The 15793-nt window shown below is 41.9% G+C and overlaps 1 protein-coding gene across 1 annotated transcript in view; it reads right to left on the bottom strand.

The window, feature by feature from the left end:
- Positions 1–388: 388 nt before the first annotated feature.
- The window catches only part of LOC125280649 (probable G-protein coupled receptor 149), a 34170-nt gene continuing 18765 nt past the window's right edge, over positions 389–15793 (bottom strand). Inside the window, exon 4 of the mRNA XM_048211382.1 lies at positions 389–5841. Within this exon, the coding sequence (XP_048067339.1) occupies positions 5245–5841 (597 nt within the window). The 3' untranslated portion in view covers positions 389–5244. The remainder of the gene's footprint in view (positions 5842–15793) is intronic.

Here is a 15793-nt window from a genome sequence, read left to right as displayed (position 1 = left end):
TATATTTGTTTGTTTGTTTTTTAATTAATTACAATTTCTCAGACTATCCTCAACTATTCCATTTCTCTAAACTTTAGAACTAAACTTTTCTACACACAAAACCACAAATACATGCACAACATGCAAAACATCACACTTGCAAAAGCAAACACATCATTCAAAACTATTTTAACTCCTCTAAAAATTGTGTGTTTGCTTAGCAGCTCTACACAAACATCATTAGCCACATACATGCCAAACTACACACGGATATGTAAAATGTAAAACACTACTATCTTGTGTCTTTTCTTCTCCAGTGTGCAGAGGAGTGCAGGAGTTTGTCAGGTAATTCGTAAATGAGTGTGGCATTGTCACGTTGTGTAGCAGTCCAATACACGGGACACAGAGATAACAAACAAAGTCTTTAATGAACATGGAGAATAACACAGGAGAACACCTAGGAGGATATAGCAAACTACACACGTAAATTAAGCACGATAACCGACAAAGGACTTAACCAAAGGGAGTACAAATGCCAAGTGAACATAATGACAGACAGGTGCAAATCATATGTATGTAACCATATGAACAAACAAAGATATAATCAGTATCCACGGAAACCGAAACTAAATAGAGCAGGGAAACAAAACAGAATATCAAAATAAGAGTCCATAACCATGTCATACATTTGAATGGCAGTGTTTTCCAAATGAAACACAAGAGCTGTTAGTTTTGAATGGTGTGTCACTGTAGACAACTGTGTTTAGCATTTTGCTAAAAGTTTGTTTTACAATTGCAAACTGAGAGTAAAGCAGATAATGTGCTTGCAGTTTTGCAGACTTGGTCTAAAGATTAGGTATGATTGAATGGTTTTACAGAGGGGGCCTCAAGTACCATTTTGTGTAAGAAATAACTAAATGCAATTAGTTTAACTTTAGAAACTTTTTAACCCACTTAAGTACATCTTTATGTAATTTCATAATTATTTTTTATTGTCTTTTAAATATGCTTAGTGTACTGCCGAATGAGAAGCAATTATGCTAAACTAAAATATACAGTTAATGCCAAATCATCATGTATTTAAATTTGTAATTACACATTTGTAACAATGAAGTTGCAATTTAGTATATTTAAAATATATTAACTAATATTAAACACAATGCAGTTAAAATTATGATAAATTATAATTAGTATGTTGGTCAACACATCAAAATAGCTGTACTTCTTCAAAACATGACAAAAGATGATTAAAATATTATTTTATTTTAAATGTACTTAAAACTGTTAATTTGACATTATTACAAAGTGCAACTTTTAAAAGTAGTTTCACTTACATGTGTACTAGGGATGCACCGATATGATTTTTTGGGTATGATTTTTTTTTTTTTTTTTTTTTGGATACCGATACCGATATTAACAAACAATTATTGGCCGATACCGATATTTGTCACTTCCTCTCTTATGTGAAATTTTGTCATCAAAATAGATTATTTTGATCATGTTTTAAATAAGCAAACACGCCTTCATTAAAATATACTAGCAGGTTTATTACTGCATCATCAAATAATTTTTAATTAACATGGATTGGATCCATTTCACATTCAGCAGGCCTACATAAAGACAACAGAACAAAGATACATATGAAATAAACAGTGCTTTTTAGGGTAGGTTTAATAGTTTTGAGGTAAAGAAATAAAGTAAACAAATGTAAAATAACTGTATATTCTTCACTGTATAAATTATCTACATATTAATACTTCTTTATTGTAACAGACTTTATTGTGATTAATCTTCTTATTTGTTTTTGTATACATTTTAATATTTTTTGTAAGTTTAAATATGTATGAGATCTGCACTATCTCCTTTACTAAGGCGGGACTTATTTCGACGGGTATTCTCATCTACGGAGCTATAAGGGTAATGGAGAGCACGCAGTTCTTCAGAGATATTTTGCAGATTTGGAGTTTGTCAGTTTATTAAGCACCCCCGAAAAGGTATAAGATCTGTATGTATTTGTTTACTGTTAGTTGTAATAAGTGGTTTGAGTAATTCACTGTATGTGGATGATAATGCAATGGAGAGAGAGTTTAATGCGCACTTCTTGTGCTCTGTATTGTTTGTGGTGATTTTTTTGGAGTGAAAACGGACGCAAATAAACTTAATAAAACATCAGTAAAGTTTTAGTCATCATTCGGATAGGGTCCGCTACACTTATGAAAGTTACAGAAGTTATTCAAGAATAGTGTGTGATATTTTGTTATTTGATTAACATTTAAGCGCAGACAGCAGCGCTTAGGAATACACAACAGTCATTATAAAGCTCAGTTTTTTCCTCCTACAGCCGATATGACGATGGTTGTAAATTGAGCAAAAATCATGTATCGGCGGCCGATACATTGGTGCATCCCTAATGTGTACACTTAAGTGGCCTTTTTATTTCATTAGTATATTATCTGCAAGTGCTGTTAAGATTTGAAGTACAAGTGCACATTTAATACAAATAAGTTCTACTCTTTTTTCAAAAGGGAAAACCTTTTTTGGGGGGGATATTGACTGTGTGACAATTAGCCCCAGTCTTTCCTACATAGAGCAAATAGTAAATAATTTTACTATAATGTGGAGACATTAATTGAACACTTTTACATGACAATTGTTTTTCTATGCTTTAATTATTATTTCCCATTAATTAACACTTTCTCCCAGACATGTACTTGTTTTCCATAATGCTGAGCAATGTATTTGGTAAATAACATCTCAAATGAAAAACATTAATTAAAGGCATTAGTGGATATTGAGCTGTTTCTGCCCTTACATAAGATGTAAGTTATAATTTGCAAGAGATGCTTGCTATCTCAAAAACATCATTAAGTATCCAGACATGGGGTTTTCTGTTTCATTTGCAGATGTGGATAATTTATAAAGAGACCATGGGAGTCAGTTCAATGAAGAGCTGTGGCATACAAATGGGAATAAACCTATCTACACTCTTAAATGAGGCAATTTTCAGTGAATAAATCTTTAATGAGAACACTGGATTGATGAAAATAGTTTATAGCATTATGCCTCAGCTATTTTGTTGCTTGATAACACAAGGCTAAGACAAATAATCTAGCTATTCTGAATATACAATAAATATATTTAAAAACATTGAAATAACAAGAAATAATGTCTACAGTAAATTATAAATAATTATTAGAGCTATGCGAGTCTCTACGAATGGCCTTTGCATTTCATTTTCACATTTTTAAATAGTTGTTTCACATACTGATACAGCAGAGCTCAAATGAAAAGCAGCGTAATCATGCCTACATTTTACTGGATCTACTGAATCAACCATGAATGTTCCATTTTAGAGCTGAATTTATGCCAGTATTAAATGCAAGCGAGTGGCCAGGGTCACATTTCTGACTGCAAATGCAGTGCACTGAAAATGGGAGGAAAGGATTCGTAAGTGGCTCAAAAATGAGCACATTTGCACACACATTAACACCTAAAATAGGCCCATGCATCACACTCACGTCTACATTTGTGGAATGTTCCATTGACAGAATCTCTCTCTTGTTTTTTTCAGCAGTCAAGTTGGGAATGTATATAAAGCATAATGTAAGTTAAGGGCTTTAGTACTACAAAAAATATTAACAAATACCCACATACAGAAGCAAGCATACATACAGCTATCAGCATTTACATATTCACTCATACTAAGATTGCAATTAAAGGTATATTCCGGGCTTAATGTAAATGAAACTTTTTTGACAGCATTTCTGGCATAATGTTAATTAATTAATTTCCACTTTTTCCTAGTTTTCTTTACATAAGGTTACTGTGAGGCACTTGCAGTGGAAATTAATAGAGCCCAATTTGGGGGGATTTAGACGCAGAAATGTCTTCTGTGTTGTTCTTGTAATTTTTGCGGTCATTTCAGGACTTTAGGAGTTATGTTGTCATGGCAACAAAGTTGTAAATTTGGATATAAATTTACACAGAAGAGGTTAATGTTTTTTTTCCACACTGCTTAACTTGCTCTGCTTTAAAATAATGCTAACGCACATTTTGTTTACATCTTGTGGCTGAGTATTTTAAAATTTACGTTACATTTTAGCATTCACTTTTATTGCAAGTCTCTCTGTAATCCAGATTTCTGCTTTTTAAAAGAAAAGGAAGAACAAGTCGAAATTATTATTTTTGTGTGTATGTGTGGTAATCAACATTACACAAGTGCTGTCAATTTCACTTAACTTGTATTAAACCAGAATATTCCTTTAATCAGTCACACACACTAGATAACTGAGGAAATACACATTGACGGTTATGCAGAACAACATTTAAAAAAAAAAAATTATATATATATATATATATATATATATATATATATATGATTAGCGATGTACACATTTGGCATGTTTTATTTCAGTATATCATATGGTCTCTGCCTGAGCTAGAATACTAAAATATATTTACTTTAGCTTTTTTTCTTGCACACACTCCCTTACACACCTATTCTTTGTCCGTCTTAACAGATGCACATACACATAATTTATTTATCTTTTTCTATTCGATCCTCTCATCAAGCGTCTCTGTCTATGCACTTATATTTGTATTCAATAAATGACAGAACATCAGAGAAGCAAGTGAAGTCCTTTCCTTCTCCTTCGTACCCAATAACCTTTATTTCACATCATTTTCAACCACTCAAGGACTACAGCCTTATTCTCCAGTGCTTCATTCATACCATGGTAGCTCCACTTCTACCCATCCAAGAGTCACCATTACTGCCGTAACTCCCTAATCTATCCTCAGTGAGGCTTGAAATTGTGGGCAAATCTGAACAAACCAAAAAACTCTGTCTCATCTTGAGATTTATTGCACCTCTGACCACATTATAGCTGCACTTTGGCAAATAAATCACTCCCCTCTCCAAACCTCCAGCTCTTCACGCGGCATGCTAACCTTGAATTTTAATTGTAAAAGCATTTACCATATCTCATCATGCTTACAGCCTATTTTTTATCCAACAATTGCTTACTAAAGACATCTTGGCAGATAAATGCCTCTCTTGTGATTCCTTGAACCAGATTTTCACATTGCAACCTCTGATTTTGCTACTAGTACTTAGATGGTGATCAGATTTTTAGGTCTGGGTGCTTTAATCTACCCTGATCTTGCAACTCTATGAGCTTTTGTCACAATCTTTCATCCAAAAATTCTATACTTCTTCCTTGAGACTTTAAAGCCCATTGGCATAGCCTGGTATATCTGGTTATGTCAGTTCCCTTGATCACCTTCCTGCCTCCTATAGGCTTCATTGAGCAGCTGTATCTCTTCCTGGTAACCTCCAGCCTCCTGGTGCTGTCTCCGGCTGTTCTGTCTGTGTGCTTCTACTGTATCCGGAATATGGATGTTGATGTTGTCCGTGTCCGGGTTACTCGTGGGAATCAACAGGGAGTATGAGGCCGTTTCGGCAAGGTCACATGACACAAAGCGGTTCTCACGGCGAGAGTAGCGTAGTGAAGGCGAACGAGCATGTGTGGATGACTGGCTGATATTGGAGACAATAGAGACACTGTCCATGGCCTCCTCATTGTCGCAGATCTCAAGAACTTCCAGGTGGATTTTTACGTTTGTGTCTGCGACTCCAACTCCCCCACCCCCAGTGCTGGAGTTGGGCTCTTCTGCACTAGGTTCATGACCCACCGATTTGGAACGATACACCTCAACTTTCTTTGCATTGTTGGGGGAGATCTTTAGGCCATCGCTGCTGACTTCATAGGTGGAGAGGGACAGTGTTTTGCCCGTGGGGGCATGGAGGGAAACAGTGCCCTGGAAGGCACATAATGGAATGGCCAACCCAGCTGTGGATCTCTGTTTAAAAAGACAAATAGACATGCTGTCAACTAAAAAGTCAAACAATGTGATGCACATAACAAATGCACTGTGATGCACATACACAAATGCATTGCTTCTCTTCTTCTGAAGAGAAGCAATGCATTTGTGTAAGAAAAATATCCATATTTAACACGTTATAAAGTAGAATATCTAGCTTCTGCCAGACCGCCTTCTGTATTCAACTTACGAAGAAAATGTAATGCCTCTCTATATGCCTTCCATATTCAACTTACAAAAAAAGTATTTTTTACTAAGTTGAAAATGGAAGGCGGTCTGGCGGAAGCTAGATATTTTACTTTATAACTTGTTAAATATGGATATTTTTTCTTACACAAACGCATCGCTTTGATTCAGAAGGCCTTTATTAACTCCCTGGAGTTGTTGTGGAGTACATTTATGATGGATGGATGGATGGACTTGCTTCAACTTTAGACTCGTTGGTCCCGTTCACTGCCATTATAAAGCTTGGATGCGTCAGGATATTTATTAATATAACTTCGAGGTGGTACAGTAGATATAGAGAATGTGAAGCTGCCGTCACGTCGTGTTCAGTTCTAATCTGGTTTGTTTATATCGTGCTGCCTTTCTGCTAGTGATTTTAGGGCAGTATGTTGATTTTCTGTCGTGATTGTGAAACGTAGGTTGTTCATGATGAATCAAGAATTGCAATAAGAACTCACATCATCGTTCAGGGGAAAAAAAATGGAAGGTGTAATACAATTTTTGCCTTTTCTACATGTAAAAACTTTAAGGGAAGCAGGTTGAGGATGGGACGGGAAGACACCGTATAGGAAATCTAATAATGTCACTTATTAAACCCACTGCCTATCAGTCATTAAAATAAATCACATAGCTGAGTGTTTTTGAAAATTTAAAATTTTGTTTGGTTTAATAATTAACATTACATTTGCGAGTATGACTCTCACTCGGCTTGTGAATAAGCATAACTTCAAACACTTCAAAACTGTTCATGAGCTTCTATGGGTTTGATTTTGGTTGTCATTTGTTGAAATAAATACAAAAAAAAAAAAAAATACAGTGTGTCGGTGTCTGTCCACTGAAAGTGACCTTGCAATTCTCCTCCTCCATATGGGAAAGTTGAACACATTTTTTATTTGGACATTTTCTACCATATGATGGCTGAAGTAGCAGCGCATGCCCAGCACATGACACTGTTTTCACGGTAACCAGATTTTACGGTAACCAGATTATCATTGTGAACGGAATTCTACAAAACTTAAGTGTAAACACTAAATGATCAAGCAAAGGGATAAAATAGCTTCATAATGTGACAACAAAGATCTGTGCAGTGCTGGATATGCAACTACCCATTAAAAGTAACATCACATTCTTCCATTATTAAATCAGCTCTTAGATTGTGAATGCATATAGCAACATATTTTATTAATGTGGTCTAGTCCAATGATGTTTAAGGAGTATAAAAATCTGCCTCTGATACTATGCTGAACATTGGAGACATATAAAATTATTAAAATAATTTCAAAGGTCAAAAAGCACACAAAGTCAATGACATTTAAAAAGCAGGCTGATGAATGTGATTCCATTTTGCCAGACATTTGCCATGAGTTAATGAGCCCTGTGTATATATCAGGCCCGTTGAGCACAAAAACTCTGGTCAAATTACGTCAAGGACCATAAACACCCATAGCTCCATTGTGCCATCTTTCTCCATTCAGCAACTTCAGTCATATAACGTCACACTAAAGAGAAACTGAGTTTAGTGGAGTTGTCATTATCATTTCACGATAAAGAGAGGCAATCGGCATGGAGCCTGTGCATAATAGATTGAAATGCCACGCTTGACTGAGAACTGTGAATAATTCAAGCATTTTGATCCGATTTCATCTGACCATTCAGCACAGCAGCCGTAGATAAGGATCTCTTTCTACCTCCTTTCATTTCTTCTCTCTCATTATATTAGAAAGGAATGAGGAATGAGATGTCAACAATATGATGTGTGCCTCCAGCAGGCTTTGCCCAAAACACAGCATATCATTCAAATGAAATAATGCTTATCAGAGGTCATAGACACCATGTGACTGGGAAAAGGGTATGACTTGCATGTGAGTTTACCCACCAGATGAGTTAGAGGCGCTGGTGCGATGAAGGATAATAACCACAGTTGTGGCAGGAAAGCAGACAGAGAAAATGGCAAATGCACACAAGGCCCAGGCTTTTTATAATGTTTATGATTATGTGTGCATATGACCTAGTTTCCCATAATTCCGCAGCGAGTTGGTCTATATGCAATGAGGAGTGTTGATGTAGACGCTCGACCACATTAATCTTGCATCACACCTACATACATTTATTGCTTCACTCATGAAGACGACTGATCTCCATTTACAGAGCAACTTATATCCTCAGAATTAGTAATCTGCCCCAAGTTAATCAGTGCCAGATCTGACCTCTCCTCCTACTCTGGGTCATCACCCCCAGAGGATCTGAAGGTCTAAGTCATGATCTAGCTTCCGGCTTTCAGTGGCGGAAACACAGTGACAGTCGTAGGCTTCTGTACTGTGCCCAGTGGGTTGTCAGGACACACCAGACTAGGAGACAGAGATTAAGTTAAACCCAAACATTTATTTATTGACAGTGATAAATTAAAGAGAAAACAAATGAGTACTGGCACAGTCAGAATAATGAGCAGATGAATATGAACTGAGTCTCTTTTCCTTTTACCAGGGTGACAGCGGAGCAATGATCACTAGAGCGTGATAGTAGAGAGAGCACACAGCTCTTCACAGGATTATGGTGAGTAGACAGGTAGGGTTTGACATTAACATCCGCCAACCTGCCAAATGCGGGTGGATTTCAGCAGTGGCGTGTAACGCAGTCACTCCTACTTGACAGGTTGAATTATATATAATATATACATTTTTCAATTGTAATCTTTTAAAAGACATCTGAAATAATAAACTAACTGTAATGTAGTGTTGACAAAAATATAGATTTTTCTATACATATCGACACTGAAATATCTGAAATGCTTTTAATACTCATTTACCAGAGATACACAATACCAGCTGAGCTTTCTCTCTCTCATCTCTCCGACAGCGAATTGACACACAAACCCCCCTCCCCTCACTCTCGTTTCATTTGCTCAAGATGAATATTGTTGGTGTTACGGGGGTTGAATTTCGGCGTGCTCACACCCAAAGTGCACACACATAAAGCCAACTCTCAGTACTAAATTGTGTTTTTTTTTCTCTGCTTATTGAGCTTAAACAGTCAGATACACACAAAATAATGTTGAAAATGCAGTCTTGGTGAGTATTTTTGTAAACACAGTCAGTTATGTTTTAAGAGAGTGTAAACAGTTAAGAAAGAATACGCATGTGTAACAGTACAATGAATTCATGAGTTAGGTCTTAAAGTGACAGCAGTTTTATGATTAAATTATGAGATAATATTAAAACTATCTATATGGCAGTTTTTTCCCATGGTATCAATGACAAAATTGTGGCCAATGAAAATGCTGAGTGGCTATTATATTTGGAAAACCACTAGCCACTGTGACTGGTGAGCACAAAGTTAATGTCAAGCCCTGCAGGTACGTATAATATTCCAAAGAGTAGCTTACAGGAGACTGCTGGAGTATCACATGGAGCTTGCTGGAAAATCAATAGGAGATCCAATAGGTAAGTAGAGCAGGTAAGTAGTCTGTTATCCGTAGTTGAGACCAGACCAAGAGTGACTGTGAGGTGTGTGCTCTTATCCTGGTGCAGATTGGAGTGCTGATGGAAAACCAGTGCCGAGCAAGTGCAGGTGAGGTATAGGAGGGATGCTGGGAAATGTAGTTTCTGAGCAGATGACTGGGCAAATGGAGAGCATACGTGACATTACCCCCTCCACCACTGGCACACTTGATGCCCCAAAAAATGTAATGCTCCTTGACGATATAGTTTGGTGTAGCTCTTGAGGGCCCGGGAGAGAGGGTCTAAGGCATTAAGGGGGATCCGTGAGTGACAGGGCAGTGGAGGAGTTTGAAGGCAAACACCACAGAGCGAGCCAGGCTAAAGCAAAGACGAGGACACACAGTGTAACTGATGGAGGGCGGAACCAGGATGGAGGCAGAGATCTGATCGACAGAGGTGGAGTCATGGGTGGTGGAGACCCCGACGAAGCTGAAGAGTTGATGAGGCCAGATGACACCGTAGGTCCTGGAAGCCAAGGCGGAGGTGTGGTGACAAGAAGCTGAGTTGGAGCCAGGGTGCCAGAGGACTGAGGCGAAGCCGGTGTAACTGAGGACCAAGGCAGAGCCGGGGAAGGCAGAGCTTGACAGAGACAAAGGGGTGGAGGGACAAAGTGCACCTGAAGTTTCGGCGAAGCCAGGGGATCCTCAGATCTGGAGACTGGAAGAATACTGGATACTGGCTTTCGCACCTGGTCAGACATGACGACTGGCTCAGACTTCTGGACGCGTAGGGTTGCAGGCTCTGGCTCCAGGGTAGGGCTGAACGATTAATTGCATTTGTGATAATATCGCGATATGATAAAACGAGATTTTTATAAACGCAAAGGCTACGATTACACTCTGGTCATGTGACACACAAGAGTAAAACAGTGCAGAAGAAGCATCAACTTGTCTCTCCCACTTCACTTCCTGTCTACTCAGTGTTCTATCATAATAAAAAGGCAAAAACACCAAAAATAAATCTTTGAAAATACTGTAAATAAATAAGTAAATAATGTCCGATTACCTGCGGCAGTTCTTTTCATGAGTTCACACTTACAAATTATCAAATAGAGTAAACAAGTAAAATAAGCCTATTTGGCATGCTGTCTGAGGGGAGGACTTTAGCCCAAATTTAGCACAAAACCAGAGTACTCCCCCGTATCCCCAGCCGGTAATAGGAAACAGAGTGAGGATTCGGGATGGCAGGTGAGTCGGCTGTGTATATACTCTATATGCCTCCTCTCAACCTGATTAGATAGAGCAGTGGTTCCCACCCACATTCCTGGAGGCCCACCAACACTGCACATTTTGCATGTGTTGGTGGGCACACACTAAGACTTTAAAGCAACCCAACTGTATTTTTTATTTTTTTATTTTTTTATTTTTTTGCAACTCCCAATTACCCACTGTTTCAAAGTGATAGCTTGCAGTAGAGCCCACTGTAGCAGAGCAGGAGGAGGAACTGCCTTTGTTGTCATAAACACTATATTTCTCATAGCAAAAAGGCTTTTACAAGAAAAAAAGAAAATCATTTGTTTTCATCATACTTCTTGCAAGACCAAATGGTACCAAAAGAAGGGAAGAAAACATGGACTGCTGAAGGAAAATCAGCTTTATGTGTTTAAAGGGGTCATATAATGAAATAATCTTTTTCCTCTGATCTTTTAAAATGAATGAGTTCTATGTACTATAAAAACTTATTGTATGTTCCCTAATACAAAAAGACCATCCATAGAATGGCCAACTAAGCAGCAATAATGGCTATTTTATGAGCAACCACATTTGCCCATCAACAATAATTGTTTACTGTTTACTCAAAGATGGAACAGTGCAACTTATATAATATTCAAACCTGCTGTTGTATGTTACAGTACTGAAGCATGTTTCAAATTGAATCTATTTCAATTAAATATTTAAGCATTCAGTCATACAGTATTACTGTAAAAAGAGTGCATCATTGCATTGATGCAAAGAAGTTGATGCAATTCAAATTCAGCTGAATAATGACACTATTGTTACAATAGGACCAGCCAGGAGACAGGAGATAGGTTAACAGGTAGTTTATTGAACACAAGCAGAGGATATTGGTGACAACGGGTGAGTAAGCAGATGCAAGTTCGTGACAGATGAATAGTATGGAGAATGATACTGTCCTTTTGCGGTTGCAGGGTGACAATGGAGAATGATACTTGCTGAATGGAGTCGATGACTGCAGACAACACTTCACACCAGACTGGAGACGAAGAGGGAGACTTGGAGACAAGGAAGGCAGGTAAGTAGCGAATGGAGTCCTTAAGGTAAGCATTCAGGTAAGTCCTTAGATGCAAACGAGACCGGACAATGTGACTGTGTGTGTGAGTGTCTTAAATAGTGCTGGTGATGAGAGTGCTGATGAGGTGCAGGTGGCGGTGATTAGTATTCCGAAGATGGTGCGCGCTGTGAGTGGACGGTGCTGGAGCCTGGCGTGTCTGTGACAGTACCCCCCCTCCACGGCCCGCTCCTGAGGGCCGCGGACCCCGACGTTGTGGCGGTCTACCTCTTCCACGAGGTGCAGGTCTGTTGGGATGTGTCGAGTGGAAGGTATCCAGCAGGTTGGGATCTAGGATGTCATTGCGTGGTACCTAGGAACGTTCTTCAGGGCCATAGCCTTCCCAGTCCACGAGGTATTCGAGTTGTCCGCCACGATGCCGGGAGTCCAAGATCTCTCACACCTCGTATGCAGCTCCATCGGTCACACCAGGCTCTGTGGGGAGAGGAACAGAAGGGTGGTGAGGCTTTAATAGTGACACATGGAAAGTTGGGTGAATACGATACTCGGGTGGTAACTGTAACTTATAGGTGACTGGGTTGACATGCTCCGTGATGGTGAATGGGCCAATGAATCTGGGACTCAGCTTACGGCAGGGTAGGCACATGCGGATATCTCTGGTGGACAACCAGACCTTCTGTCCGGGCTGGTAAGTAGGGGCTTCGGAACGTTGTAGATCCGCAGTCATCCTGCGCCTACGAAGAGCCCGTTGTAGCTGGTGATGTAGTCTACTGATGGCACGTCGGATGGTTCCCCGGACCAGGGGAACAGTGGGGGTTGGTAGCCGAGTATGCACTGGAAAGGTGTCAGGCCGGAGGTCGATTGGCGGAGGGAGTTTTGTGCGTACTCGGCCCAACCCAGATACTGGTTCCAGGAGTTCTGGTGGCCGTGGCAGAAGGTACGGAGGAATCGCCCGATTTCCTGGATCTTCCACTCTGTCTGCCCGTTCGACTGCGAATGGTATCCCGAGGAGAGGCTCACGGTCACACCCAGGAGTGAGAAGAAGGCTTTCCAAAACCGTGAGATGAATTGGGGTCCTCTGTCGGACACGATGTCTTCGGGGATTCCGTAGTATCTGAAGATGGTATTGAACATGATTTCCGCGGTTTCCATGGCTGTGGGCAAGCCTCTTAGAGGGATGAGTCGGCAGGATTTGGAGAACCTGTCCACGACTACGAAGATGCACGTGAAACCATCAGAGGCTGGGAGATCTGTGACAAAGTCCACTCCTAGGTGTGACCAGGGTCGGTTGGGAACGGGCAGAGGAAGAAGCTTGCCGGATGGTAGATGGCGTGGACTTTTGGAAATGGCGCATTCCTTGCATCCCTGCACGTACCTTCTGACGTCGGCAGCCATATTGGGCCACCAGAAGCGCTCCTTCAGCAGCGAGAGGGTTTCATTGACCCCCGGGTGGCCAGTGCCTAGTGAGGAGTGTGCAGAGTGGATCAGTGGAGTGCGCCGTGTCCTAGTGATGTATTGCAAGCCCTGGGGGCAACCCGGCGGAGTGTTGGTGGAGGCATTGGAAGAGGGGAGAGTCTCTTGAGACCAGGAGATGGGACTGACGATTATTTGTTCAGGTAGGATGGGCTCGGGTTCTTCTGTACTTTTATCTGGAGCATGGATACGTGACAGGGCATCAGCTTTAACGTTTCTGGAGCCTGGACGGTAGGAAATGGTGAAGTTAAAAAGGTGTGAAGAAAAGAGCCCAACGGGCCTGTCTGGGATTGAGTCTCTTGGCGGCTCGGAGGTACTCCAGGTTTTTGTGATCGGTTAAGACCAGGAAAGGGTGACGGGCTCCCTCTAACCAATGCCTCCACTCCTCGAGGGCCAGATTGACTGCTAGGAGTTCTCGGTTGCCGATGTCATAATTCACCTCCGCTGGGTTGAGCTTGCGGGAGAAGAAGGCACATGGATGGAGTCGGCTCGGGTTCCCCTGCTGCTGTGACAATACCGCTCCAACTCCGGTGGTTGAGGCGTCAACTTCCACGATGAAGGCCTTGTCAGGATCAGGGTGCACTAGGAGTGGAGCGGTCGTGAAGGCTTGTTTCAAGGTGTTGAATGCTTCTGTGGCTGCTGGTGTCCAGTACAGAGACTTGGGCTTGTTGCGAAGGAGGCTTGTGAGTGGACTGGTTATGGAACTGTAATTCTGGATGAATCTTCTGTAAAAGTTGGTGAAGCCGAGGAAACGCTGGAGCTCTTTTACTGTAGTGGGAGTTGGCCAGTTTGTGATGGCTGCCATCTTCCCCTCGTCCATCCGGATGCCACTGTGGTCGATGTTATAACCAAGTAACTGCACTGATGACTGGTGGAAGGAGCATTTCTCGGCTTTAAGGAAGAGTTGAAAGTCTCTCAGGCATTGCAGGACCTCCGCAACATGGCGTTGATGGTCGGCCATACTCCGGGAGTAGATCAAGATGTCATCTATATACACCAGCACGAACTTGTGGAGGAACTCCCGGAGCACCTCATGGATGAAGTCTTGGAAGACGGAGGGGGCGTTGACCAGGCCATACGGCATCACCAGGTATTCGTAATGGCCGGTGGGCGTGACGAAGGCGGTCTTCCACTCGTCCCCCTCACGTATCTGGACGAGACTGTAGGCGCTGCGGAGGTCGAACTTGGTGAACACAGTGGCACCGTGGAGGTGTTCCAGGGCAGCTGGGACGAGAGGAAGGGGGTATCTGAACTTGACAGTAATGGAGTTGAGAGCCCGGTAGTCGATGCAAGGCCGCAAGCCTCCGTCCTTTTTAGCCACAAAGAAGAAGCTAGAAGCAGCAGGGGAAGTTGATGGTCGGATGTATCCCTGAGCCAGCGCCTCCTCGATGTAATCCACCATGGCCTTCTCCTCCGGGATGGATAAGAGGTAAATCTTACCCCTTGGCACTGACGCACCCGGAAGCAGGTCGATGGCGCAGTCCCATGGCCGGTGTGGAGGCAGCTTGGAGGCTCTCTTGGGGCAGAATACGTCGCTGAAGTGGGTGTAGCAGGACGGGATGTCCACGGATCGTTTCTCGAGGGGACTCTCAATGGATGTGGCACAGACAGGTAGGGAGTCGGAGCACGGAGACTTGGGAACAGGTAGGCTGGAGAAACATTTCGGAAAGCAGGTGTCGCCCCACTTCAGGACTTCCCCGGTCTTCCAAGAGAGGATGGGGTTATGCTGCTGCAACCACGGGCGCCCTATAATCACGCTGACGGATTCTGGTCGGCAGGGGTCGGTGTTGTGCAGAGTTTGACACGACTGCATACGAGTGGCGAAGCCTATTGACAGTTGGATGAAGCGTTCAAGCCCGATGGTGTCCTCGTATGCAGCGAGATGCAACAGCACTCGAGGATCCAATCCTTGACGGTATGACGTCAGCAGAGCTTGTTCCTTCCATCCACTTTTGGCAGCGAGGGTCCTGAACTGCAGAGCATATTCATTAACTGACATTTTTCCTTGTTTCAAATTATACAGTTTCTCACCGATAGACGAGTCCCAGGACGGTTTTCCAAACACTTCCCGGAAGTGTTCAATGAAGCCAGAGTATGTCTGCGTCACGGGATTATTCTGGGACCAGATGGAATCAGCCCACTGCAAAGCTCTACCAGAAAGTTGTGAGATGAGAAATGCTACCTTAGAGTAGTCAGTGGGGAACAAGTGCAGTTGCATCTCCAGGGACAGGGAAACTTGCAGGAGGAATCCATTGCAGTCCTCCACCGAACCAGAGTAGGGCACCGGTTTGGCCATGGGACTGGTGTAGACGGGCAGTGAATGAGAGGTGATGGTGGATGCGGAAGTGATGGCGGGAGCTGGAGCTGGCGGTGGTGTTGGAGGTGGTGGTTGCATGTTGAAAGTGCGGCGAAAAGCATCCACCAAATCCTGGAAGGGGTCTGAGTGGCTCATGCTTGTGTTCCGCTGTTATGGTCCGGTCTTCTGT

This window comes from Megalobrama amblycephala, linkage group LG1 (genome assembly GCF_018812025.1).
Source record: "Megalobrama amblycephala isolate DHTTF-2021 linkage group LG1, ASM1881202v1, whole genome shotgun sequence".
In the NCBI taxonomy this organism is placed as follows: Eukaryota; Metazoa; Chordata; class Actinopteri; order Cypriniformes; family Xenocyprididae; genus Megalobrama; species Megalobrama amblycephala.
This window is presented reverse-complemented; position numbering and strand designations above follow the sequence as displayed.